The sequence below is a fragment of the Rousettus aegyptiacus genome, unplaced genomic scaffold, assembly GCF_014176215.1.
Source record: "Rousettus aegyptiacus isolate mRouAeg1 unplaced genomic scaffold, mRouAeg1.p scaffold_m13_p_2, whole genome shotgun sequence".
Classification (NCBI taxonomy): domain Eukaryota; kingdom Metazoa; phylum Chordata; class Mammalia; order Chiroptera; family Pteropodidae; genus Rousettus; species Rousettus aegyptiacus.
In genome coordinates, this window is record NW_023416295.1 from 58,401,128 (window position 1) to 58,428,939 (window position 27,812).

The following is a 27,812-nucleotide window of genomic DNA, read 5'->3' on the forward strand; positions in this document are numbered from 1 at the left end:
AAAATAAAGCAACTCTGGGGATTACAAAAGTCTTCATTCAGTTTTCAGATGTGGAGCTGCGTACAAGGTACAAAAATGAGAACACATTTCCAATTAAGTAGGATTTTCAGTGAAGTATGCATAATGAACAGGTATTATACAAAGTAAAGCAATATAAATTCTTGAATATAAGAACATGTCTTTGAATACAGCCTTGAAGGAGAGCTATTTCAGATATGGAAGGTTATTCCAGAACAGGGAATAATTAATGCTAAGACACAGATCTTGAGGCCTTTAGGGCATGCTTAGGTAATGGCACATTGTTGGGTCAGAGGGACCCAGAGTCTGTGTAAAAGGTGAGGGGAGGCATCAGAGATGAGCTGCTTTATGAAACTCTTGGACATGTCTGCTGAGGAAGCAGTAATCTGACTAGCAGAGAAAGCCACTGAGCGTGTTTAACAAGTAGAGGGTTTCGGGAACCTTATTCTAGAAATGTGGTATATCAGTAAGTGGGTAGAGGCTAGTGGTGAGGGAACAACTTTTGCAGTAGGGGAGAAAGGGAAAAAGGAGGGAACAGAGAGGACACTCAAAGACTTGAATATGAAAGGCAATGGAGATGAAGGCGTAACATCTGGTTTTTAAGCCTAAATGAAGACAGCATGAACGATAAAAAGGCAATCAGTAGAAGTTTATTGGGAAAAGATAATGAAAGACTTTAGGCATATGAAATGCACACGTGTATGTGCATGTGTGTACATGAGTTTAGTGTAATACATGTATATATACACACACATACACATATATACACTCATTCTCACACAAATTAATTTTTATGTTGTCATCTTTTGAAGTCTTCCCCTTTTTCTCATATTCTTTCCTATGCTAGATTCTTCCTATTCAAACAGCTTTTTCTTACTGTTGTGAGAATTACTTTAAGAAAAAAAAAAGACAAAACAATACGCTTGTACATGATACTTCTGATTGTATAAAATTATTATCAATGAAACTTGATGCAAGTTTATTCCAACATTCACAATTTTCTAAATGGATGTGCATTTCCTTTAACTGTTTTTTAGAGAAGAACCACCCATTTGGCACTACTTGAATTGCAGGCAATACGATATCAGTGAGGCAATCACATGAGCAGGTGTTTCTCTGCCCACTGTTATTTTCAACCCTTTCAGGACTGATGTCAACAATTCATACTTCTCGTTTTCGTTGGCTTTGGTTTCTGCAAAGCTGTATCTGGTTAGCCTGTAGTTTCAGCTTAATCCTCAGAATCATTTGGGTGTTTACACTCAGAATTGTTTAAAAATAGATTTATGTGTGAGGATGTTATCTTAAATACCTGTATTTGTAGAAGGTGACAGACATCAGCTCTTACTTCTGAATGTAGTTTTAGAAAAAAACACAAACAAACAAACCTGCAATGGAAAACACTGTAGAAAGGAGACTGGGGGAAATAAGAATAATCTTTAGAATTTTAATGCCCTAGGAATAACGGCTGGACCTTACCACTTACTCTCCTGAGAACTGTAGGTTGCCCTTGGAAAACAGTTTTCGCCAAATGCTATAGTGAGACCAGGGCCCGACCAGGAGAAGCTTGAATGTGCCTTAGTGGTACAGCAAACTCAATCTCTTTGCCTGATTTTCTTTTGGCTATAGAATTATTGTTGACTCTTGAGCAACGTAGGGGTTAGAGGTGCTGACCTCCGCACAGTCAAAAATGGATAAATTTTGGCTCCTCCAAAAGGAGTCAAACAGCCTGCGGTTGATCTGTAGTCTTACCGAAGACATAAACAGTCGATCAACAGATATTCTGTTGTATGTTATATGTATTATATACTGTATTCTTACAATAAAGTAAGCTAGAGGAAAGAAAATACTATTAAGAAAATCCTAAGGAAGAGTAAATATGTTTACAGTATTTATTGAAAAAAATCTACATGTAAGTGGACCTGTACAGTTCAAACCCATGTTGTTCAACGGTCAAGTGTATTACTAAATAGACAATTTCTGGAAGGGTAATTTTACTTAAAAGTTCAGATACGAAACATTGTGTTCGGCTCTGTAATGCGTGTATTTCTGGGATGGATTCCGTTCTTCAGGAGCTTTCACGTCATTTCTGGCTGCACACCCATCTGTTACCAAAACTCGCAAGTGTTCCCACAATGAGGTATTTTGCTGATTTAATAAATACTTTTAGGTAGAAAACTATATTAATTTCACCACAAAAGAATCTGAGGAGTTTTCTTTAATCCATACTGTAGTATGCTGGAAGTCAATCTACAACAATTTTTCTTGAAAAAGAGGTTCATGATCCCACAGTGACTTTTTTTCTGGGAAGCTGCTACCCTCTGGGTTTTTTAACGGCACTTACAAATTAAGCAATTGAGTTCAGCTCTTTTATTTTGCTGTGTCCTAGAATCATCTGCACAGCCCTGCTATCCAGAGAACCATGACATAAAAGGGGGAAAAAAGCTGTACTCATAGAAGAACTGGGGAGAATGAGGCAGGGGACTGGGAAGGGAGCAGAGCACATGATTTGGGGACTTTGGAAACAAACAAAAACAAATGAAAAACGAAAAACTCACCCATGGATAAGAACCTTTCCCTCTCCTCTCCAACACTTTTAGGAAATGGGTACAGAGTGGGGACCAGGAAGTAACCATCTGTGAGTTAACAGCAGAAGTGACTACAGTATTGATCTTTGAGCTAAGCTCCTTTGAGCCAGGCAGACCACCTGGCTGAGCTGCAGATTATCATTATCTTTTGCAAACTGACAGCTGAAGTATATGATCTTGATTTCCCAGTTAAAAGGGACACCGTGAATCACTGGATAGCAGGAAAAATTACAGTTTGAATATTAATGCCTGATTATTAAGTCATCTGACTAAAAACAAAAGAGGGATCATAAACTCAATCGTACTCTTTATGTTAGCAGTTAGCAATGGGTTAAAGGAGCTTTCTGTACTCAGCAGTCATAATTGAATGTGTAGTTTGCAGGCCTGCCAAATTGCTAAACCTAGATTTCTCATATTAGATAATGTGTAATAAAAGACAGCTGTTGTCAGCATATGCTGTTCATTGCACACAAGTTCCTCATTCATGAGTTTTGGTGCTGTCACTACATTCCTAAGAAAAGGTTCAAGAGGGCAGTCTGGGAGCAGAGACACCATTGGTTAGATCCTAGAAGAGGGCTGCTCGCTTTTGGGAAAAGGGTACAGGGAAAACTTTTCCCAAAATGTTAAGACCTTTGAGAAGACCTTAGACATCCCTCTTTTCACTTAGGCAAATAGTTTGGTGTGCGAGCAAGGCTGAACTCTGAAAGAACATTCCCTTCCACGTTGCCTGAGTCTGACAGCCCGGATCAAAAAGAAGTAGGCTTTGTGTCAAGATGTGGCACGTGTCAGAGAATTTGATGGTGCCTAATTTATTTAAATTGTTTTTTATTTAAATGTTAGGTGCCTAAGTCAGGCTCATTGCTAATCCAGAGTGAAAACTAATTTATACTTCGACTTAGTCTGATTTGTGTGTGTGTGTGACTGATAACCCATATCAGTCCACAGGAATTAAGCATATGCTATGCATCTCGTGTTGTGCTAGTTAAATATTTTCATTTTTAACTAGTCAATTAGCTAGGTAAGAAAGGTTAACAGGAAAGAGGTGGGGGAAATTTCCTTCTCTATAGAGGTCTTGACTTTATGAATTTCAAAGATTTTAGATTTGATCTACCTAGAAATATTTTTTATTTGGAAGGCAGGTTGAGGGTAGACCAAATGAAAATTTGAGGTTCACACAAAGTTATGATTATTTGCCTAGCAAAAGGGCATTTTAAATTGCCGAAGCAAGGCTTGGAATTTTAATAATTCATTAATTCTTGCTACCATTCTCTCATTTAGCAGTAATGTATTAAGCTATTACTCCCTTGCTTTGTTTTCTATTGATCCTTTTTCTATGATTCTTGATGTTTCTAGAATGATTTTTTTTTTGTTTTTACTGGTTTTCTTTTATTTTTAATCTTGCTACGTGTTTTGAATTTCTAAATTTTATTTTGTATTTTTTAACGATTGCTCAAGTTTTTACTATCAATGTGTAATTTAGTGAAGGACCAAGTAGAGGAATATCTTAATGCAAACCTTCTAAATGAGTATTTTACTTTGGATCTCCCTCCACCACTTACTTGCTTGTTTTCTAATCTAGTAGTTTAATTCTGTTTGTCTATTTAGCTATTTTTAAGTTTCCATTCAATTCTAGGCCCTGCATTAGGTTTTGGGGTAGAAAGTAAAATAAATACATCCTCTAAGAGGCCCCAATAACACAGATAATTATGTACAGAAGTGAGGTAATCAATCCAGTATGCCCTTCATATAAATATACATCTATACCTCCATATACATGACTATATGAATAATCTGATGAATATTGATAGCAAGCGTAATATTTTTAAATATAAATCCCCATTGTGATTATAGATAACATATGTAGATATGACTTACCTAAATACCTAACAATCCGAAATAAGGATAAAAGACAAGCACATGCAGATAATAAGACTAGATTAAGAAAATGTGAGTACAATATAAAGGAATGAGAACACTTGGGAATATCAAGTTTATTGCTCTCTTCCACCAGAAGGCAGCCCACTACATAGCTGAATGTTCCTCACCGTTAATGATACTTAGGACAAAATCAGCTGAAATGAACCACATACATTGTCGTAGATTTTCCACAGTCAGTTCTGATAAATTGAAAATAAGTACTTTTTAGTAACTCTAGAGAATCTTTTTGAATCTGAGCCTTCAGGATGATATAAATTATTTGAGATCCAGAACTAACAAGAAAAGAAAATGTAATTAATTTATATCAGCTTGGTGGGAAAAGATCAGCTCTCCATTACAGTAACTTTACTTGACCAATAGCCAAATTCTGAACACTGAGTCATTCTTAAAAATTTGTCAGAATGCTATTTGGTACTTGTTAATTAGAATCCTTTACAGTGATGTAGGCTTTTCTCTTAACAAATACCTTGACGAAGATGTCTTTTGTGCATTAATTTCTTTGATGTGTTTTTCTCCTTCTGGTTCTCAGTCTCTATTTATTTTATTTTTATTGGTTTGAACTATCTATTCATTGATCTCCTGACATGTTATGTATTCACTAGTAGATGACAAGCATATTAGGTTGACAGTTAACCATCATGGGATAGCTAGTAGCATAAGCTTATATTTTGGGCCCCTGGACCAACACTTGAGAAAAGGCTAATTAACATTGACTAATTTCTAAACAAATAAACAACACAGAACGCACAAAAAAAAACACACGGCAGTCATCTAAAAAGAAGATGCCACCTTTGGTTTACTTTACCTCAATTTACAGTGATAGAATGTATATTGGAAGTTTACATTTATGTAATCTCTTTCCAAAACATGGAAAGGAGTAAAAGTGATATTGTTTACGCTATTTATACAATTTTGAGGTTCCTTCCTTGCCTTTCTTGGTTGGAAATCTCACTTTACTCTTTTACAACTATTACAAAAACACGTCATAAACAAAATTGAGGTTTTGAGTCTTTGGTTTCACCTGAATTGTATTTCTACATGTGTGTTGATTCTTTAGAGATTATTTTAACCTGCTAAAAATAATAACATACTGAACTATTATAATAAACACAATCATCTCATCAGCATCTCCCTAAATTATCAACTATTTGGGTTTTATATGCCATTTATGGATGTTATTTTTCTTGGGCTTTCAGTGTGGTTATAAATTGCTGTGGTTAATCTCTCAGAGGCTATTTTAAATACAGATTAGATATGAAGTTCTTTGGGGAAACTTTGGAGTTTTGCCACATCATATTAACTCTTTTGCCACAGTATATTATTATCAGAGCCTCTTTTAATCTTTTAAACAGAATGCCTGAATGCACCCTTTGCCAGCTCTCCTTTGCTATCATTAGAGAAAGGAAATTACTGCCTTTACGTAACAATTTCCCAGGAGTTGGGCCAAAGGAGGTGATAAAGAACAGTCCTTTGTGATTTAGAACATTTTACAGATGTGTTTTAAGGAACTTTTGATAACTGTGTGTTTGTTGTATTTTTCAGCTTGCTTTGACGAGATCAAGTTCTTTAGGTGACTTTTCCTGGTCTCAAAGGTAAAGAGATTTATTTATTTTTTGGTCTCTCACCAAGATATTTAGGAACACAGCTCTTTAGACTGTTATCTCCATCTCTCTCTCTCTCTCTCTCTCTCTCTCTCTCTCTCTCTCTCTCTCGCTCGCTCTCTCGCTGTCTCACACACACACACACACAGTTATAATACTATAATTTACATAAATGTCAGCTATTTTTATTTGACAGTTATTTTAATAAGTATGTGCCAAATGTAATACTTTGATCTTCATGCATAGTTTTCACTTTATTTATTTGTTTGTTTGTTTGTTTATATTGCAGAAAGCTTATTACCGTGGAAAAGCAGGATAATGGAACATTTGGATTTGAAATTCAGGTGGGCAGTTTTCAAATATTCCAGAATTTTAATAAAGAAAGTGGCACTGGTGGTCTCATGATATCTGCAGAGAAAAATGAAGTCAGGATCAGAGAACAATGGAGGCTGTTACTTCTTTTCAGTGTGTGGTTGTGTTGGTAGTCCTTTTGTGTGTTGGGTACCATCAAGGAAAGAAAACATTAGAACATATAAAATAAACTTCCTGAGACCTGCTGAGTCCTTGTTCTTAATTGCTTCAGTCTGAGACTGATCAGTAATGCTTGATATCAGCCAGGTCTTAAATAAGAGAGTGAAATAATCTTTTTTATAGATGTGCATTTTATATATTTGCGTTTCTGATGTGTTTGCATGATCATTTTTATACTGTATGTCAGATTTTAAATCTATACTTTGGTATTCAAGAAAGCATATATATTTGTAGTTCCTGTTACATTTTGAAAATACTAAAGATTTCATATTAGATTAAAATGAGAAATTTGTAATTTCAAATTAATGACAGCACATTATAAGTATTATTTGAAACACTTAAGAACATATGTGCTCTAGGACATTTTTTAACAGTCTTTATAGATTTCTAATAGCCTAAGAATTTCATTTCTCATTTGCTGTCTGCTTTCTAACGGCCGTATTTGTATAGATGGTGAGTTAGGTAAAGGAGATCTAGTTTAAGTTCAAGAGTAGTAGCTCAGGTATTAACTGTTTTTGAAACTATACTTTTGCTTTTAGATGCATTTTTCACAATCATTTTCTTATATTGCAAATCAGCTTTTAGGGCTTAGCTTTAGTGCTTTTTTCAGAAAAACTTGGTGACTGAATATCAGCCCTACAATTGGAAATTCAGCGTGTATTTTAAGATAAGGAACAGGAAGCTGCTGAGAAAACATGCTTTATGAATAAGAAACAAAATGATACTCTACCTGCACTGAATAGGGAGAAGGCTGTAGGAGAAAGGAAATCTCTCTGAAGTCATCTACTTTTAAATTTGTTGGAATCTATAATTATTCCATTAGGTTTTAGAAGCATAATACTCTTTCTTATTCTTCGTTCACATGAAACACTCCCTATTTTGTTGTATAGATTCTGTACTTCTTGTGACTGCTTCTTTTTAAATGAGAATTATTCACAACTATATACAACCATTGCTAGTGAAAACAGGGTCAGTGACCACTTATGTACCCTTATTTAAAGTGACAATTTAGGATTTTTTTTCTCACTCTTCTATAACATATGTCACTGCTTCCCCATGTTTCTCCCACATACCATAAGCACTTATTCTACGTGGAGCAGAAATCAAAGCTATCATTAGTAGACAACACTACAGTGCCCTGAACCTTTGTAGATCAGCATGAGCTAATGGCTTCACCTCTGAGCTAGAGCATGCATGTGTTATCTCAGTAACGCAGGAACCCACTCCTCTGTACATTCCCTTTCGGTATATGCTTTCCATTACCAGCTCCATGCCATAATTTATTCTGTAGTACTCATAACATTTGGAGTAGTCATCAAATAAGGGAAACTCTGTGGGAACTTTGAGGACCAGATAGAATCTTATTCACCCACACTGTACGCCCTTTGTTAACACGTATTTGGCTCCTTGTCTACCAGGTGAAGGGCATGTTGGAAGAGATCAAGTCCATTCTCCTCTCTGATTTCCATGGGTGATACTTTTATGCTACTTTTGAGAATCATTCAGAGTGACGGAAACACAGAACCTGAGTTCATATTCTCTCAGTGCTGCCTTATGGGGTTTTTAGGAATTTCAAATGAAATAACACATATAAAGTACTTAGTAATGCACCTGGTACCAGTAGATGATCAGCAAATGACAGATATTAACATGAAGATCATTGGGCATGAGATAGGGCAATGTGATTTTTGTGTTCTTAAGGATTGTTCTGTTATTAAAAATGGGACCTGGAAGAAGATGGTGGTGGGGGCACGGGGAGAGAGAGAGAGGGAGAGATTCGACTAATTATTTCTTTCCATAACTTTGGGGCCTCTGCTTTTTCTTCTCTATTTGTAACTACAATTTTTACACCTGTTGCAAACACATACGCAGGTGCCAGCTGCGTAAATCAACATTTCCCTTCACTGTACTGACTTTGGTCACTGGACATAGAGGATAGCTTTTCACTGCTAATGAGAGTTGTTAAAAAAGTGGTTTCCCAGAGGAGTGTGTGTTATAGCTTTGGTTCATGTGCCACATGAACTAGAACACCCTTCCGTTTCAGGAAAGTTCTGGGCTGTGTCAAGGAGACAGACAGAAAAGTTGTCAAAGAGTCTCTGACATAGATGGGGGAATATATTACATCATCTTTAAAAGTTCCTTTTACCTTTATGATATGGGGATTCTAAATGCCTTCTAGAGTGAATAGAAATCCCTTACAAGTTAACAAAATCTAGTTTCTAGAAGTGGCTTGCACATGACAGACTTGTGGTTCTGGAGCCTGCAAGTCTGTAAAATTAGATAGAATAATCATCAGACATTAATTGCCCCACAAAGAAGCAGTACCAGAATGTGGTTTAATGTTAGGAATCGGATGTTTAAAACACTTACTCAAATCAGAATGCTGATTATTGAGTCTCAATGGAACTAGACCTCATAATTTAAATGTATGAAAAAGAGAAATATGTTTGTTATAGGTCATTGGGCCACTGTATCTAGCAAACATTTACCCAATGATCTTGGTAAAAACAAAAACAAAATGAACTTCTTTTGCCAAGTTGAGGAGGGAAGAGGCAAAGCATAACTTCTTCTAATTTAGTTGGGTGATTAATGAACCAGTGAGTATTCATGGCAGGCGTACCAGCAAGTGTTCAGAAATAAAGGTAATTGAGTCAATTATGGTACTTCTGAATTAATGCAGAGCAGATTGTCATTATTTATAGAACCCTGATTTAAAATAATTATTGTTGGCATATCTCCATTGTTGGATGTGTACTGTTTTATACTCTCCTGTAAAGAGTACTTTAGGATGGAAGAACCTCATAGAGATCTTTTGCTTTTGGCCACTATTGTTTTATTCCATTGGGAAATGAGAAACTTGATTTTTCTTAATAAATATGCAATAATGATGGGTATCAGGTGGTCGGTCTCTTAGGCTTACAAATATAAAATATTTAGCCAGTCTCATCCCAAGTTTTTCTGCTCAGGCAGATTTTTTTTTTTTTTTAATGAATAAGATTGCTGCAGATTATTTGGTAGGATTGCAAAATTGGTACTTTTGATTCATTTTATAGTCCTGAAAGCCTTTCCAAATTGTTCTTTGCATTTACCTATCATACCGCTTAAGATAACTGACATTTTATTTTTGACAAATATATTTGAGTTTTTTAAATAGTAATTATGTATTACTTTAATTTTTACAGACTTACAGATTCCAAAACCAGAACACCTGCTCTTCAGAGCTGTGCACTCTGATCTGCAAAATCGAGGAGGACAGCCCAGCGCAGTCTGCTGGCCTTCAAGCTGGTACCTTATTACTTTGCTCATGTTAGGAATTATTTAAATAGCAAGAAAACTTTTTGATAGTGAAGGTCAGGACATGATTGTTGCTTTGAATTTTCATATTGCCTTTATGTTGTTAAGGTTCAAGGCTTGCTTGTTTTTCTTCATTTGCATGTCAGGAAGAATTATTTAACCAACTGCTTTAACACTCATTTTTTCTTGCCATCTCCCAGGTGATGTCCTTGCAAATATCAATGGAGTGGGCACAGAAGGTTTTACCCACAAGCAAGTTGTTGACCTGATCAGATCCTCAGGAAACCTGCTAACGTAACTATCCATCTGCTTCCCTTTGGGGTTCAAAAATGTTACAGTCTTTCATAATGCCTGTTGAGTGAATGAATAGATGTTTTGTTCAAGATCACAAGAAGGGAGGCAGTGCACCACAGCTTTGGGATTGGATACAGACGTTTTTATCAGTTCCTTTTGTTCCTCAAGGTTTCCTCAAACTTGAACATGTTGTCAACATCTGAAGTCAGAGGACATCAATAGCCCAAACATCTGAGTGGGAGGGAGACAATTTAAGAAAATGTTTTTTTAATGTTAAATTCAATTAAACTGGCACACATTCTCTTTGGACAGAGAGAAACTTGTCCAGTTTCCATGGCTTATATAATCTTGTGGTTAGAGCAAACAAAAGGCAAGAAAGGCTGAGTTTTTTCATCTTATACTACAGCCAACTGTTTCTCTCTTCTAATGTTACATTTGGAAGGATGGGCAAGGTCCACCAACCCTCCCCACCCTGTACCAACACTCACACCTGCTATTATTCCAGACTTACTAATGGGATGTTGGTTTCTCCAACTGGAGATTCGACTGATTTTTCCAATATACCAGTCCTAGAACCTAGTAAGACTTTAATAATTAGTTAAAATATGGAATTTACTTGTTCGTTGAAATGATATTTATTGAGCAAATACTTTGTTTCCAGCACTGTGATAGGCTCAGGAGAGACAAAGACTCTTCTAGTGCTTTATTTTAAAATTGTGGAAGGATATGGATAAGAAAAACCTGCAAAATTTGATATTTTAATAATTGATTACTGCTATGAAGAAAGTAAAATAAGAAATGGGATAGAACATTAAGTAAGAGGGTTGCTACTTTAGTTTTGGTGTTTCAAGTGGTCCTTTCTAAAGAGGTGAACTTTGAGCTGAGACCTAAATGAAGAGAAGGATAGTTTATATGAACTCATGGTGAAAGCATATCAGGGATAGAGAGGGTCTTTGAGTTCACAAAATGGTCTTGGCACATCCAAGGGATAGAGAGAAAGCCAGTGTGATTGGTGGGTGGTGAACTAGACAGAGTAAAATAATGAATGAAACAGAGAGTTAGCCAGGAGGCAGAGTCTGTGTGTATCAGCCAGGCCAGGTAGATTAGGATTTATTCTGATTTGAGTGGGTCCTGTATTATCTCATTTGTTCTTCACAGACACCTTTGGAGGTTAGTTTTATTGCTCTTTATAGATGAAGTGGCTGAGGCTTAGCTGAAGTTTAGTTAAGATCAAACATCTAGTAGGTGACAGAGCTGGGATGCCAAGGTCTCTTCTCTTCAACTACACCACAACTGCTCATTGCAAGCTGCCAATAGAAAATTAGCTGGACAATCTCCAGGGATTCTAGTCTAAAACTTCAAAGGATGTTTTGTGTGTGGGCTGAGGGGAGTAGTTTTGCAAGATGACTGGTAGTGAAGCTTCATGTAAACTTCAGTCAGTTCACCTACTGAGCAGACCTCAGGTGGATAATTAAGGAGTTGGAAAGCCAGAGATCAGGAAAATGCAAGACAGACTGTACAGATACTGAAGAGAGCAGCCAATCCAGGCCTGAGGTTTGGCCCATAGACATCTATTACTCAGGCAGGTCAGATTGCCATTAAAAGTTCCAATGGAACAGATTTATAGGGATCCTCACTATTGCCCAGAGTCAAGACTGCTCCAATGAGAAGCAGATAATGTCCTGTCTTGCTATCATCTCATTATCTTGGATATGATGGTATTAAAAATAGAAGAAAATTTAATGCTATTATTTTGCTGTGCTTCTTCGAAATTGAAAAATTAGTGCTTCTTTATAAATAGAGTTACAGCTTATTTAGCAGAAGGAATTTGAACAAAATACTTTAATAATGCTTAAGTGTATGACTCACACATGAAATTTATCTTATTCAGATTGATAGCTTAGTAATCAAAATAAAGCCCTCTAACTTGTACCCACAAAATAAAGCAAATCACTCAGGATAGAATCGATCTTTTTTTTTTTTTTTTTTAATTTTATCAAGGCATTAGGTATAGGGAGAAAGAACACTTATTAGTGTTAATAATTCCAACGCTTAATAGTGTTGATAATTCTAGGACTAAAGTTTGTAAACTTAAAAGATCTTGAAATGAGAGAGTCATAAAGATTATAATCTCATAGTAATTCTGGTTTTATTTGTTCTAATTCCAAAATTAAGGCAATTTACAGGGGCAAAAGCTCCTGCAATCCTAGGGAGGAAAAGAGTTATCCCTGTTTCAGGAAATAATATGTTGATTCCACTATTTGAAAGACCCTAGCGCTTGTTACTCTTATTGCTGAACCCTTTGTGCTTAGCACAGTGTCTAGAGTTTGGCACATAGTAGATGCCCAATAAACAGTCACCAAATAAAAGTGGTAATTTAGCCAGACCCCGCACAAATAAATTCTAGTAGAGAACAACCATCACTGGCATATGTGGCTTCTATAAACTGAACTACAGTTTATAAATTAACCAGAATCTTCTTTCAGTCACCCTCTCAAGGGAAGTTTTTGTTTGTTTGTTTTTCATTTTCTTTCTCTGAATGCTGTCAGAGATTTGGCCTAGGTCCAGATACTTTTAAGTACCATGAAAATTGTAACATTTATTTTGCTTTATAAAGATAGTCTGCACTTGAATTGTAATTCTCCATAAGGATATTTGAATGAATCACTCATGCTCTCCCTCCACCTTCTCTTTTTTTCTTAAAACAGGATAGAGACTCTTAATGGGACAACAATTCTCAAAAGGGCAGAGCTTGAAGCAAAGCTGCAAGTTTTAAAGGTAATTTAATTTAATATAATTAGGCACATTTTTCATCCTTGAATATGTGAGTGGTCAAGTAAATACATATTTGAAAAATTGAAATAGGCCTCGAAGATGAAATTTTGTATGTCTATGAGGCTCAAGAAAGCACATCACTTGAAGAACTTTTCGTTAATGCACCTGAGATCTCTCTTGATTTACATTTTGCTTGGAAAAAACAAAGAAGGAGGAGCTGGTCTTTTCATTATTTTCCCAAGTGCTTGCTGCGCGCATGCGCGCGTGCGTGCGTGCGTCCGTGAGAGAAAAAGAGAGAGAGAGAGAGAGAGAGAGAGTGAGAGAGAGTCTGGAATTTTTGCTTTCTATTGTCTTCTTCTGTGTCCTTCTATTCTGTCTCATTCTTACTACAAAAATCATGTCCCTGTACTCCCGTGGCTGTCCTTTCTACTTTCCTTGGCAAACACACTATCAACTTTGAAGAGGAAAATCATAGCTTTTGGAAGACAGTGCACAATGCAGGATGTTCAATAAAAATTATTCCCTGAGATGGCTCTTGAGGGTCTTAAAATATCAGGATGCTAGGCTGGCGAGGTTCTGCCAGACCATGAAGTCCAGACTTTTACTCTTGTGCATCTGGCTTGAAGCCCTGCAGACCTCACCCCAATCGATGTCTTTATCCCAAGGCTGCTCCCTACATGACAATGAGGTGGCCCTTCTGAGCAAGGATTGAATGGTTTACTGGAGGCAGGTTGTTCACTTGGGCCTTGTTTAGCAATAGCTGCCATTTTTTTAGTTTTTTTTCTTTTTAACAAAGTATTCATTTCTTAATTATTGAGCCCAGGAGGGTGGAGTTTACTAGATTTATATTTTTGTCTTGTATTCTCTTCTTCATCTAATTCCTCAAGAAGTCCTGTCTTCTTTTTCAACACTAGTTTTATACCCTTGTTATTTTGCTTATCCCTTTGATTTTTTGGAAACAATTTGTAAAATTCTTTGAAAAGAATTCTCTGTTCAGGTTTTGATAGGAATCGAATTGCACTTATAGAATTAACGAGATTAGTTGACATCTTTTATGGTTTTCACTTTTCTTACTTCAAACACAGGATCTTAATCTTTTTATTCAGGTCTTTAATTGACTTCAAAAATATTTTACCAAATATATGGTAGCTGAAGGAAACTGGACTTTGGGTGGTAAACACACAATAGAATATATAGATGTCAAATTATATTATACACCTGAAAAGTATATAATTGTATTAACCAATATTACCCCAATAAACTTAATTTAAAAAATAATAATAGTAAAAAGAAGTTGTATAAAAAAAATTTCCTCAACATAAAAAAATTTTGTAATTGCTTCATATAATTTACATACATTTTATTATATTTATTCTTATGTAACTTCTTATTTTTCTTGCTTAATAAATACATCTTTAATTTTAAGAGACCATTTAATTTATTTCTATTGATTTTTAAATTCAATTGTCTTGGCAAATTTCCTTTATTCTAATAAAATATTCATAGATTCTCTTAGATTTTTCACATAGACATAATATCATCTGCAGATAATATAAGTTTCGCCCCTTTACACCCAATTATTCAACTAATTTAATTTTCTTCTTTTACGGGATTGGCTTTAACCTTCAGTATTATAAATAGTGACAGTCTAATTTTTGACTTTAAGGGAAATGCCTCTAGCATTTTATTGTTACATTTTTGTGAGGAGTAAATAGCACCTCATTATATTTAGGTTTTTAAACCTAACAAAAATTAGGTTTTGGGAGGGTTTTTTGAGAAAAAGATAGTCTTAGTAAATTTTAAGAAGTAAAACTGGCTTTGTCAGTCTTTTGTAGGAGCAGGAAAGAAATGTATAAAACAAACTGATGTTTTCTTTAAAACATAAATTTAAAAAAATAAAAGGTTTATATTCATAGAATAAAGTCCTTTTGCACAACACACATTTCATTTTTCTAAGCAATTTCTGCTCTTTGAACATTTTCTCTTCAAGTTTTAATGTTTATACTTAACTATTTTTTTCTAACAAATGTATATAGTTTTTAAATATCTCCGTCCTCTCTCATACATCATAAGGACCTCAGCGTACTTTAAATGTCTGTTTAAAGACCCAATCTTCCTTATTATTGCTTATTTTAGAGATTTTCATTATTTTTTAAAATGAAAAATATAGGTTTTTGTTCTAAATAGCTATTAGGGAATAGACTAACCTGTTGAATTGATGCTCTTGCCATTGTTTCTTGTATTCTGTTCCTTACCTCTGGGGTTACTTTCCTTCTTGCTCTGGAATTTCCTTCAGTGAAGATAAGTAGGCCTTTATTTTCTGAAAAAAAAAAAAAAAATGAATCTACTTCATTGCTACTATTGAAAGTATTTTGCTAGGTGATTAAATTATTCTAAGTTGATGTTTTATTTCCTTAGAACTTTGAACATATTGTTGTTTTGACATTTTTGTTTATGAGAGCTCCTAATTGTTTATTCTTTGTAAGTAATCTGCATTTCTATATATTCTTCTGAAAGTTTTTCTTTTTATATTTAAGTACAGAATTCATTTTTGTATTAGTGTGAGATAAAGTTCCTTTATATATATATATATATATGGAAACTTATGCAGGATGTTCCTCTAGTTCATGTAGTCCTTCTTTTCTCCCACTTGGCCTGCAGTGAAACTTGTATTTTTAAGCAAGTTCTGCATATGCATAGATATTCTTACAGGCTCCCTATTCTGATCCATTCGTCAATTTGTTTCTCTCAAAGTTATTATATCTTTGTAATAAATATTGAGATATCTGATTGGGCAAACCTTCCAGATTATTCTTGGTCCTTTGATTGTATAAATTTTAGAATCAGATTGTCAAGCTCCATAAATAAATGTTTGAGGTTTGATTGATAGTATATTTTATATAGATAAATTGACATGTGTATGGTATTGAGTTTTCTTACCGATAAAGAATCTCGCCATTTTTAATTGTTTTATTTCTTAAAATGAAGTTTTATAATTATATGCAAACAGATCTTATAAATCTTTTTGTTAAATTTATTGTTTTGTAATATGATTTTTGTTCTTACAGTTTATTAAAATTAATACTGTGATTGAGATTAATATAAAGATATGCTAAAATAAAATTTTTCTATGTTATATTCAAACACTCTGTTAAACTATATAATTTCTAATTACCTATAAATTATTTGGATTTTCTATAAAGATAGTAAGTACCTGTAAAGAATGACATTCAGGTCTTTTATTTACTTCACTGTCTGGGGCCTACAATATGACAATGAATAGAAACTTGACTTTAAAGGGAACTCTTTTGACTCTTTTCTGTAAGGAATGAGATGTTTCTATGAATATACTTTTCAGCTTAAAGAGGTTCCCTTCTATACCAACTTTGGTGGTAATTTTTATAGTGCCTTGTGTATTACATTTTATCAAAGACTTTTTGTTTTTTGCATATGGTAAGATGGTTTCATTTTTTTATTTTTAAAAATCTGTCAATATGGTGAATGACCTTTAAATATTTTGTAATGTAAAATCATCCTTGCATTTTTAAAATAAAACCAACCTGGTTATAATTTATAATCATTCTTTATATACTCGTATATTTGCTTTGCTAACATTTTCTCTAAGATTTTTGAGGGTAGCTTAATTTTACAGGTAGAAGGGTTTATTTTTTTGTTCTCCTCAGACTATCTTTCTTTAGTTTTGGTATCATCGAACTCTCTTTTTTTTTTTAAATTAATTTATTTATTTTGGTGACATTGGTTAATGAAATCCAATAAGTTTCAGCTGTGCACTTTAACAGTGAGGCATATATATATTTACACTGTTTGTTCACCTCCCATAGTTAGATTTCTTTCTGTCACCTGTCACCACATATTTGATCCCCTTTACCCTGTCTACCTTTCCCACCCCTCTCCCCCTCCCCTCTGGTAACCACTAGTCTATAGTCCATGTCATCATTGAACTCTTAGCATGAGTGTCTTCCCCTTTTTGTTCTCTGGTAGAATACTTGTAACACTATCTGAATCATCAAGCCTTGAGGTTCTTTTTTTGGTGGGAATACTTCTAAATTCTGTTTCAGTTTCTTTATTAGTTATAAGATTGCTCAAGCTTTCTATTTGTTTGATTTGAGCCAATTTTATTGAATTATGTTTTTGTTTATAAAATTTTTAAATTTTCAAATTTATTTCATAAAGTTGATAATTAAACTTGTATATCAGCTTTTGTTTTCTATCACAGCTGTGATTATATCCCCATTTCTATTCGTACTACTTTTTATGTTTTCTTTTTTTCTTGATAATTTTCTCTAAAGGATTTTCTATTTTTCAGTCTTTTAAAAAACTAATATTTCAATTTGTGACAATCTTTCATCTTTTACTGGTTGCTTTTAAAGATGTTCTTTTGTCTTTACTAATCTATAGTTTCACCAAGATATGATTAGCTCTGGATTCATTTCTAAATTTATACTGCTTAGAACTTAGAATTTGCAGTGTCCTTTCAAGCCAAAGTCTTGTGACTTTCTTTAGTTTTGGAAAACTATCAACTTGATTTCTTTGAATATACTGTTGACCCTGAACGACATGAATTTGAACTGCACAGGTTTACTTATACACAGATTTTTTTCATCTTGTAAACAAATGATGTAAATTATGACATTGATAAATATAGTGCTGAAAATGTGTTTTCTCTTCCTTATGATTTTCTTAATAATATTTTATTTTCTCAAATTTACTTTATTATAAGATTATAATATGTGAGTCATATAACATAAAAGTATCCGTTAATCGACTATGTTCTTGATAAGGCTTCTTGTCTACAGTAGGCTATGAGTAGTTAGGCTTTGGGGGAGTAAAAAAGTTATATGCAGATTTTTAACTGGGTGGGTTTGTGTTCCTAATCCCTTCATTCTTCAAAGGTCAACTGCACCTTCTCCACCATTCCCTGAATTATCTTCTGGAGTTTCTGTTAGACATATCTTAGAGTCCCTTGATTTATCTCCCATACTTTATATTTTGCATTACTTTATTTATATTATTTTTAAAATTTCTTAGTAATATTGTCAATCGTGTTGTCTGTGTTATGTTTAGAATGTGTTTTTCATGTTGAGTTTTAAAAATTAATTAATTTTTTATTTTCAATTAGCTTCTTTTTAGTTAGAGTAACATAGCTCATTCCTCCCCACTTATGTATCTTCCCTTGAAAATGGGGACAAAAAGATTATTGCTGAACTTCTGTACCCTTGTTATGTTTATGGCCAAGTTCTTTCAATAAAGGAGTTAATAATGCACCTGGAAAAAATAGTTCTTTTTCTTGTTCATCTATTCTTGTTTTATTTCTTTGTTTCAAATTTCTTGTTCTTATTAACATTTATCTAATTTCTTTCTCAAAGGATTGTTATTATTCTTATTTTACAATCTTCTTTGGACACTTTTCTATTTTTGTTTTATTTGGAGAGAATCCATGTACTGATTATCAGTTTTGTTGTCTCTCTTGTCACTAAATTTTGTAGCTATTTTGAAGTTTAGATTGCCCACTTCCCTTGCATAGTGGCCTCTCCTTTTTGCTCAGTGTGGTAGATAGTTGGGCAGTTGCCTCCATTCTTCACTTCAAGGCTCCCAACCCAGAGTAAGGCCTGGCAGCTTGGATGCCTTCCCTGAAGGGTCAGTGTTTTGCTTGGCTCAGGTCAAGAGGCCGCATTTATGTACTCCTGCCTTTCTACATACAAGCTCTGCATGAGCCATAGCATCATCAGCCTCTTTTCCCAACCTCCTTTATTATGATAGTCAGGTTTCAGCTAAGGTTCTTTTCTCAAGCAGGAAACTCGTCTGTCTTAATGCTGCTTAAGTGCATTTGAACTATACATTCACCATAAGATCCAAATTCCTAGCTACCTCTTTCTACTTTTCCAGGTCCAGCAGACCCTTAGGTTTATTCCTACGTACCTTCTTGCATTTACGTTTCTTTTCCAATCTTGAACTTATGGGATTTTTCAGTTCATCTCGTGAGCCAGAAATGTCTGCCTCTGACCTATAACCACTGTCAGGCTGGCTTCCCCTTCACACAATGACATTTAGTTGGTGTATCGTATGTAAGTGTGCATTCTGTCCCTCGAAGACTCTGTGTATTCAGGGATTCCCTTTCTCATGACCTATGATTCAGATGTTTAACATGAAAACAGTACACCCAATGGGCTAGCTGGGGGAGTTACTTTTTAACCTAGCTCTATTATTTATTGGGTTTGTAGCTCTTGGGAAATATTTTGCTACATTGAACCTTTATTTCTAATCTGGAACTTTTTTGGTCAGTTAGAAAAATTAAACAGCATATTATCCATGGAAGCACTATGAAAGTAGTAAGGTGCCATGGAAATGTTCAGTTGTATGTCTGTCTCATGTAGATTGACAATATATCCAAAATATCGGATCTGCGATAATTGAGTGTTGTTTCAGGAAGCCATTTTTAAATATATTCATTCAGCCAATATTTACTGAGCAGCCTCTATGCACCAGCCACAGACCTAGGCACAGTGAGGGAATGTGGCCCAGAATGGTTAGATACACATGTACTTTAATTTTCTTCTCATGATGAGAAATTAAATTTGTCTAAATATACAACTCTGATATTAATAATATGCAGAAACAGACTGTGAGGAAAATAGGGAAGCTTAGATATGAACTAAAACTCTTAGTCACTTTGACACATCTGCTCTTTACACTGGTATTTTCTTGGTTTTAAGTGACGACATACTTAGATGACTGGGCCAGAGCATAAGATTAGGTATTCTAAAACCTTATTTTTTTAAGTAAAAATTAACTATTTGTCAGTCCTGACTTTGTATTTTTGGATAGCAGGTGCAGAAATACAACTTCTCCATATCTCTATATTTAGTTTGACTGTTAACCTATCTTTATGCTCCACTACTAGACTTTATACTCTTGCAGGAGATAAACCTCTATATAGGAAAGAAGAATGGGGTTGATATATAGGCCAGATCCTTGTTATTTCCTTGGGTACCTAACTCTGACCTTCGCATGGCCACAGGTTTAAATAGACAATAAGAGCTGTGTAGCCTAGCAGTCTCATAGCCATATAGACTATATTATAGTACCAAAAGAACAAGAAGTTAATGAAGCCAGGCATTTATGGCTTTGATTTATTGCTTGCATATTATATTGACAACCATAAGGATTGCTGCTAAATGTTACTGTTATCAAGGATTGGAAAATCCTGTCTAATGATTGTTTAGTCTCTGAATTGAGGAAGCAGCCATTTTCCCCTTAAGCATTTAATGACATTCTTGTAATTTTATTATTTTATTTTTCCTTAGGCCTTCCTCTTCCAAGTGTACTTTTTTTTCTCTTCCTTTTTAGTTTTCATCTGCCCTTTCCAAATCACTTCATATGAAAGACTCCTAGGCTGCCTTTCCCCTGGCACAAGTGTCCATAGGCAAATCTGAGCTGTGTCTGTCTGCTGGGCTGGCTGTGGGGATCTGAAATGGCAAAGGAAGTGATGGAGTACAGGACAAAGAACAGGAGGGAGAATGAGCCTTTGATGGTGCCTTGTCATAAGCCTTTTGCCTTGTTGGCTTTTGAGTCTCATCGTCTCAGCCCAGTCTGTGGGCTAGGCCAGGTCTCATGTGCTCTCTTAACCATCATGGCAGCCACTTCATTCCTGCCTGTGACCACAGCTCTTATGTACTGGGCGACAGAGGAAGGGAGCAGTTGAGAAATCAAGGTGCTTAGCAGTGTTCTAAATTTTGCCTTCCAAAGAAGCCTTTCAGAACAGGTTGACTTCCTCTTTTTGGTATGGAAAATAAATAAATGTTCAGCAGAAAAGACTGTTTTAGTGCCCTAGGCTTATAGGATGATGATGGTATTTATCGAACATTACTAAACTCTAGTCACTTTTCTAAACATTTTACATCTGCTAACTCATTTAATCCTCATGATAATTCTAGGGTTTAGGTTTATTACTGTCTTCCTCTTGCAGATAAGGGAAGCCTACAGAGTAAAGCCTTCCTTAAACAAATAGTAAATGAACACAAACTCAAGCAATCTGGTTCTAGAATATTTTTTAAAATAAAAATATAAATGTCATTCTTTCTATTATCTGTTATTTTTGTTGTTTCTGTTATTTCAATTGTTTCTAATTGAAATAATGTCATCGTTTCAACTTGTTGGTGCTACTAATCTAGTAATAATCAAGAAATAATCTATTTCTTGAGAAAGTGGTGTTCCCAGTTTCCTCCTTTTACACAGAAAATTTTTTTTCAAATGAATGAGAGGGATTGTTAGTGCTAGAAAGAAAAGAAAAAAGTTTTCATTTTAATCACAACACCTAGAAGCAAATTGCTGTCTTCACTGGGGTTTCCTAATAATTAGCACTTTTTTTCTTTTTTTCTCAGCAAAACTTGAAGAAGAAATGGGTGGAGTTCAGATCTCTGCAGTTACAGGAACAGCGCTTGCTTCATGGTAAATGTGATTTCCTGTTCAGAAACCACACTAACATTTCACCCCTTCAGTATTTCTGCCTCTCAGTAGCTTTAAGATAGTATCATTACAAGAAAAAAGTTGTCTACATAGATAAAGAATACTAGTTTGTGTTTCTTTGGTGTGACCTTTGGAATGATCTATATATTTGGAGGGTGGACAAGTTAAGTCATATAACGTCCTCCATACACATAACATAAATGCACATGAAAACACACACATGCATGCATGCACATGCTTGCAAGAGACACCTGGAGATTTTAGAAGAGGAGCAGGAATGATTGCTCAATTTCAGCAAATGAATGAAATTCCTGAGAACATTCATTACTCAGGGGCCATGTAGTTCTCAGAAGCTATCGAGGCTGGAATGGTAGCATGCTTCTTGGGTAGAACTCCTATCATTTGTTCAAATGGTGTATGTTACATTAATGCAGAGAAATTCCCCTTCGTGGCCTTCAAACCCAAGACACAAATGAGAATGATCATTATAACAGTAAATTCATGGTTCTTACCTTTGTGCACATTATAATGGAAGGGTTGAGTTTAAAATCTGTTGATTTGACATTTGCTGTGTGACTAGCGTAACCCGAGGAATGAACTTAGATGTACAAATAATTCACCGAAACCACTATCTATGTGGGTGTGTGAAATGTAGGTTATAGCTTCTTCGGATAATGCTTAGCTAAAGTCTCTATTTATAACTAGATATCTGTCAAAAGTGATAATCTGTTTACAGGAAAAAAAGGTACATTTAACTTTTAGTTAGGCATTAATTTATAGCTTAGTGGTTTGTGTTGAGGTGGTTTTTTTTTTTAATAAAATTTTATGTATGATTTACCTTTTTTATATTTTTAAGTTAGTATTTTAAAAATTCATAATAGATTCTGTTTAAGATCTGAAGATGGCTAGCAAGACATGGGTACAAAATCCAGTGACTTTCTGGATTTCTGTAGACTTGAAGGTGATTGGAAAACCTTTTGCCTCCATTTCTGGAGCATTTTTTTGAGTGGAGATGAGGTTTGGCCTGAAAAGTGTAGGCAGTCCTGGTGTTCTATGGGGTGTAGCTTTGTATAGACAAGGTCCTTAGCTCAGAATCAAGGAGACTGATTCCTTGTAAGGCCATTGTTGTACCTATTTTTTGAGAGATTGAAAGAATTTTTCTTTAGTTTACTTTTTCTAGACCTAGAATAAGTAATCATGGCATGAGATTATACAAAGCAATTGCTCACCAAACAACTTGTTGCAAGATGAAATAGATTGTATTAGCAAAAAAGAAAAAGCATTATGAGTCGTCATTGCAGGGCTGGCCATACTCAATTTTGCAGATCAAATGGAAAAATAAAGTTTCTTTACATTGTCAACCAGGACAAAGGAAATAATGGTAGATAACCAGCACAAAATAAAACCACTTCTGAGTGTGCAGTGTTCTATTACTTTTCCTGAAACAAAGTCACCTTCTAATTACAGTGGTCCTTCAGTATTTGTGAAGTATTGGTTTCAGGACCTCTCTGGTTCCAAAATCCAAGGATGCTCAAGTCCATTATATAAAATGCCATAGTATGTGCATATAACCCGTATTTACATATAGGCTACAGCAAAGCATGCCTACACATTACTTCATTCATATAGATTCAGCATAATGCTTACGCTGTGGCAAATTAAAATTTTGCTTTTTGGAACTTTCTGGGATTTTTTCCCCCAATATTTTCAATCCACAGTTGTTTAAATCTGTGGATGTGAAACATGCTTTTTCAAGCTAGTATTACAAATACCATCCTTTCTTTTAGTAGCGTACCAACCAACTCAGTATAGAAGCAAGTGAGGTATGGACAAGATGTGGGTGTGTGATTAAAATGAGAGTTTGGAAATCTCAGACATATATAAAAGGCTGATGAAAACATTGAGGTAAGCAGATAAAATTCAGGTTTTTTTTTTCAATGAGTTATTACTTATTTGAGGATAGTACCATTCCAGAGCAGTAAGTATTAAAAATATTCTAAAAGAAACTTGGAATATTGAGGTTGGAGGATATTCTTTCTGTTTTAGACACCTTCGAATTCTCTATAATGAGATTACAGGTTTTAATTTATTTATTTTTTAATGAGTTCAAGTATACAGCACAATGGCTAGGCATGTATATAATTTGTAAAGTAATCCCCAGGGTTACACTAGTACCTATCTCACATCTGCCAGAATGGCTATCATCAATAAATCAGAAAAACAAGTATTGGCGAGGGTGTGGAGAAAAGGGAACCCTCATACACTGTTGGGATTGCACATTGGTAGGGCCACTACGGAAAACAGTTTGGAGGTTCCTCAAAAACTTCAAAATAGATATCCAAATAATAGATATCACTTTTTAACCCAGCAATGGCACTTCTGGATATTTATTCAGAGAAGACCAAAATAGTAATTCGTAAAGATTTATGTACCTCTGTGTTCACTGCAGCACTGTTTACAATAGCCAAGATATGGAAGGTGCAAGTTTTGTAACTGTTTTTTATACACTTTAAACAATGTCATAATAATTTTATAATTATTAAAAAAGACAATAGTTTAATTATATTTATAGGCAATCTAAATAGAAGACAATAATGTAATTTAAAATCATGGTAAATAAATAGAGAAAATACATGACAACATTGCCCCAAGTATATCCTTTAGAATCTTATTTCTATGAGACATTTAATAAAAGGTTTCAGGCTCACTTCAGTTAAAAATATGGTCCCTTTGAAAATTTATAAGTCATACTGGTATTCTGTCAGAGGAGTTGAACTGTTCTCATATGAAAATCTGTTTAAATTTTTTAGTCTAGCATTACCATTTTCATGACAATGGGACTCTTTAACATGGACAGTAGTCCATGAACAATAGTTTGGGAAATCACACGGTAAGATTCATCAAATGACTTCATAAACAATCACTTATTCATGCAAGTCAAAGCTCAGTGAAAAATAATAGTCACCCACACTCTTTCCTGTACCCTTCAAAGGTACACTTTGATGTATTTATTTGTAGGAAGTGATGCTCAGATCTATTTTGCTGTAGATTTTGTTTTCTGCATTCTAGGTGATGCAGCCAACTGCCCAAGTTTAGAAAACATGGACATAGATGAATCAATATTGTTTGGAACCCTGCCTGGGTCAGGCCCTGCCCTCCTGGACCGGAATCGGTTATCCAGTGAGAGTAGCTGTAAGAGCTGGCTGAGCACCATGACGATGGACAGCGAGGATGGCTACCAGACGTGTATGTCTGAGGACTCGAGCAGAGGGGCCTTCAGTAGGCAGACAAGCACAGATGACGAGTGCTTTGTCCTCAAGGATGGGGATGATTTTCTGAAGAGGTCATCTTCAAGAAAAAACCGGAGCATCAGTACTGCCAGCAGTGGGTCCATGTCTCCCTTGTGGGAAAGCAATTTCTCAAGCATGTTTGGGACCCTACCCCGGAAAAGCAGAAGAGGAAGTGTCAGGAAACAACTCTTAAAATTCATCCCTGGCCTTCACCGCCCTGTGGAAGAGGAAGAGAGTCGCTTTTGATGGCTCATGGTGCCCTTTCAATGGAGCTTATTTCATAAATATTGCTAGATCAACTTCACCCAGTTTAGTGGGAAAGTACAGATAGATTGCAAAACTGACATCCTATTTCATGGCAATAGTGACTTTTATTTAAATTTTTCTATTATTATTTTTGTTTCTTAAATCATTTTCTAACTAGGGCAGCTTGAGTTCTAAGCAGACAGTAGAGAAATAAAGTTTTAAGTTAGATAATATAACAAATTAACCAAGTGCTTGCTCATTTTATGCTGTTTGTGAATACAAGAGTAATATTTATTTTCTAGATTATCCATGTAAAAAAATTGAGAACTTTTGGAGTCAAGTGTAAATAAAGGTGACAGAATACAATTATTTGGAATATCTTCTGTAGGTTAATTAGTAGGTTTCAAAAGTTTATATTAACTTAATCTCAGTAGCCTCCAGGGGAGCCTTAATAATAGGCAATTTTGAATGTTACTGTTTAAATCTATGAAAAATTATAAACAAAGAAACTCATAAGCCATTTTGTATCTACAGTGATAATAAAGAAGAAAATATAAGGTTTAATATGAGAGTTTATGCTTCATGAGATCCACGGAAAGATATTGTCTAAGATGGGTTCTGAGGAAGATTATAAGATTTTTTTTTTTCTTTTAATAAGCAGCCTAAACAAAATGGATAGGAATGTTGTTCTTACTCAGTTCATTTTTTGTTCTGTGTAAACTGATAACTCAAGATCCTACAGCTTTGTGATTATCTTTAAAAAACAAATGTCTAAAACTTGAAAAATTAGAGTTAAGAAAAAGGTTTTCGCACTATAAATTTTTTCACATTACCCTTCACAGCTGCTCATTACCTAGATTCTAGAGTAGATAATCCAGACATTGTAATAAATAGCCTTTCCTCATTTTAAGTTCTGTGCGTGTGTGTGTGTGTGTGCGCGCGCGCGCGTGTGTGTGTGTGTGTGACAGAGAGAGAATGAGTTTGGGAGAAATCAATAGTTGACTTTGAGGGGAATTGTTATACTTAAATAAACTGAATAAAGAATGAGTCATATTGAGGGAAAAAAAGAGAAAGTTAGGAAACTTTAAGAAATAAATAATAAAGTTAAATATAAAATTAAAATGCTAATTGAGACCTGCTTTCTATTAATTCTTTGAACTCAAAAGCATCCAGTAGTCTCTGCTTGAGACTCATTCGTATGAAAAGCAGCATGCAGAGTGTTTCACAGAAACAGCAGCAATCCTGCTTACCATTTACTGAATGCCTAGTAGGTTAAAGATGTTTTTCATGTGATCCCTGAAATAACCCTGTATATAAGTGTTAGGCATACAGATTAGGAAGCAGGAATTCTGGGAAGTTCCCATGGGCAGTGACAGGGCTGAAATTGGAAGCCAGGTCTTCCTGACTCTAACCTATTCTCTCAGTATCCCTAAATATTGTTTATTCTGTTGCTGGTTCTGTGTAGTTATCACCAGAAAACTCTCCTACCCCAAATACTAAAAATGCACAATTGTAGATATTGCATGAATAAGAATATTGTCATAGATAAATAGGAGGATAAACACATTTAGGACGACCCTTGTTCTTGGTCTCCATAAGCAAGTTTTCAGATATAGGCACATTAATAATAACTGCGTGGTTAGTAATACATTTATTTTCAACAAGGGCTTGCAAACCAGTTGTGATTTGGCTGATAGTGCTTATTTCTTACCATAGATTAGAATTATCATGCTAAAGATCTGCTTACATGAATGCAGCATTTCCTGTTAATCCTATTTCACAGAGTCCTGAAGAAAGAAATATCACATTTATTTGAGGAAAGATGGCTTTACTGTCTTCTGAAATATGAACAATGTTTTGAGAACTACCACAGGTCATCAGGGAAAACAGACCAGAGGTCATTTGCTTTTTTGTGGTTTTATGTCTTAAATATAGTGCAATACTTCTTTATTACAGTAAACATCAAACCCAAAAAGGTACAGGAAAGGGATATAGCAAGTTCCACTGTAATTTGTGAAAAAAATTAGAGTCCAGAGTTAGATATGTTCTGGAAAAAAAAGAAAAGAGCTTTTTAACCAAAGTACAGGAAGTAAGTGTATGTCAAATTTTGTGTGTTCACAAGTTGTAAGAAAACTAGCTGTGATTAATGGAAATGTAGATAAACTCACAGCATAGCTTTTCAGACTGTTTATGACTTCAGTAAGGCTTTAAAAGATTTTATTTCTCAATCTTCTGGTGCACAATGACTCAGTTTGATGCGATTTACTAAGAAAAGAATTGAAAAAGCGAACAGGTTTTTTAAACCTCAAAATTGTTACGTAATATTGATGAATTGCATTAATTGAAAATTTGTTATGAAAATGCATTTTCTAGCATGGCATTGATAAAACAACTTTAAATGAAGCATATTGAGAATTACTATCTCACAAGCTAAAGAAGGACCACATGTCAAAGAGGTTGAAACTATATTTTTGAAATGAACTTTTATTCATCACTTTCTACTTTGAAATTCTTTTTTATCTTAACTGCATGATGCAAACTATTAAAAATACTTGTTTAAACTAAATCAATCAATCATGGACACAGATTGTGTATACTGATCAGAAAGTATAAGTATCTATGGATGTATATAACTTAAGTATTGTAGGTAACATGTAACAATTATATTAAATCCTTCAGATCACAAAATTATTGGTTCTTTATGTTCATTTTCTTGCAAAATTATGGGCAATAAAATAAACATTTGATACCTT

General features: G+C 34.7%; 1 protein-coding gene across 3 annotated transcripts in view; it reads left to right on the forward strand.

Moving 5' to 3' along the window:
* Nucleotides 1-27,109, forward strand: part of LOC107513427 (cytohesin 1 interacting protein) — a 66,952-nt gene extending 39,843 nt beyond the window's left edge. For all 3 annotated transcript variants that reach the window (XM_016150107.2, XM_016150109.2, XM_016150106.2), the window contains 7 exons: nt 6,084-6,133; nt 6,432-6,486; nt 9,856-9,958; nt 10,168-10,261; nt 12,970-13,039; nt 21,439-21,505; nt 24,593-27,109. In XM_016150107.2, coding sequence (XP_016005593.2) covers nt 6,084-6,133; nt 6,432-6,486; nt 9,856-9,958; nt 10,168-10,261; nt 12,970-13,039; nt 21,439-21,505; nt 24,593-25,059 — 906 coding nt within the window. In that variant the 3' untranslated portion in view covers nt 25,060-27,109. The remainder of the gene's footprint in view (nt 1-6,083; nt 6,134-6,431; nt 6,487-9,855; nt 9,959-10,167; nt 10,262-12,969; nt 13,040-21,438; nt 21,506-24,592) is intronic.
* Nucleotides 27,110-27,812: the final 703 nt, after the last annotated feature.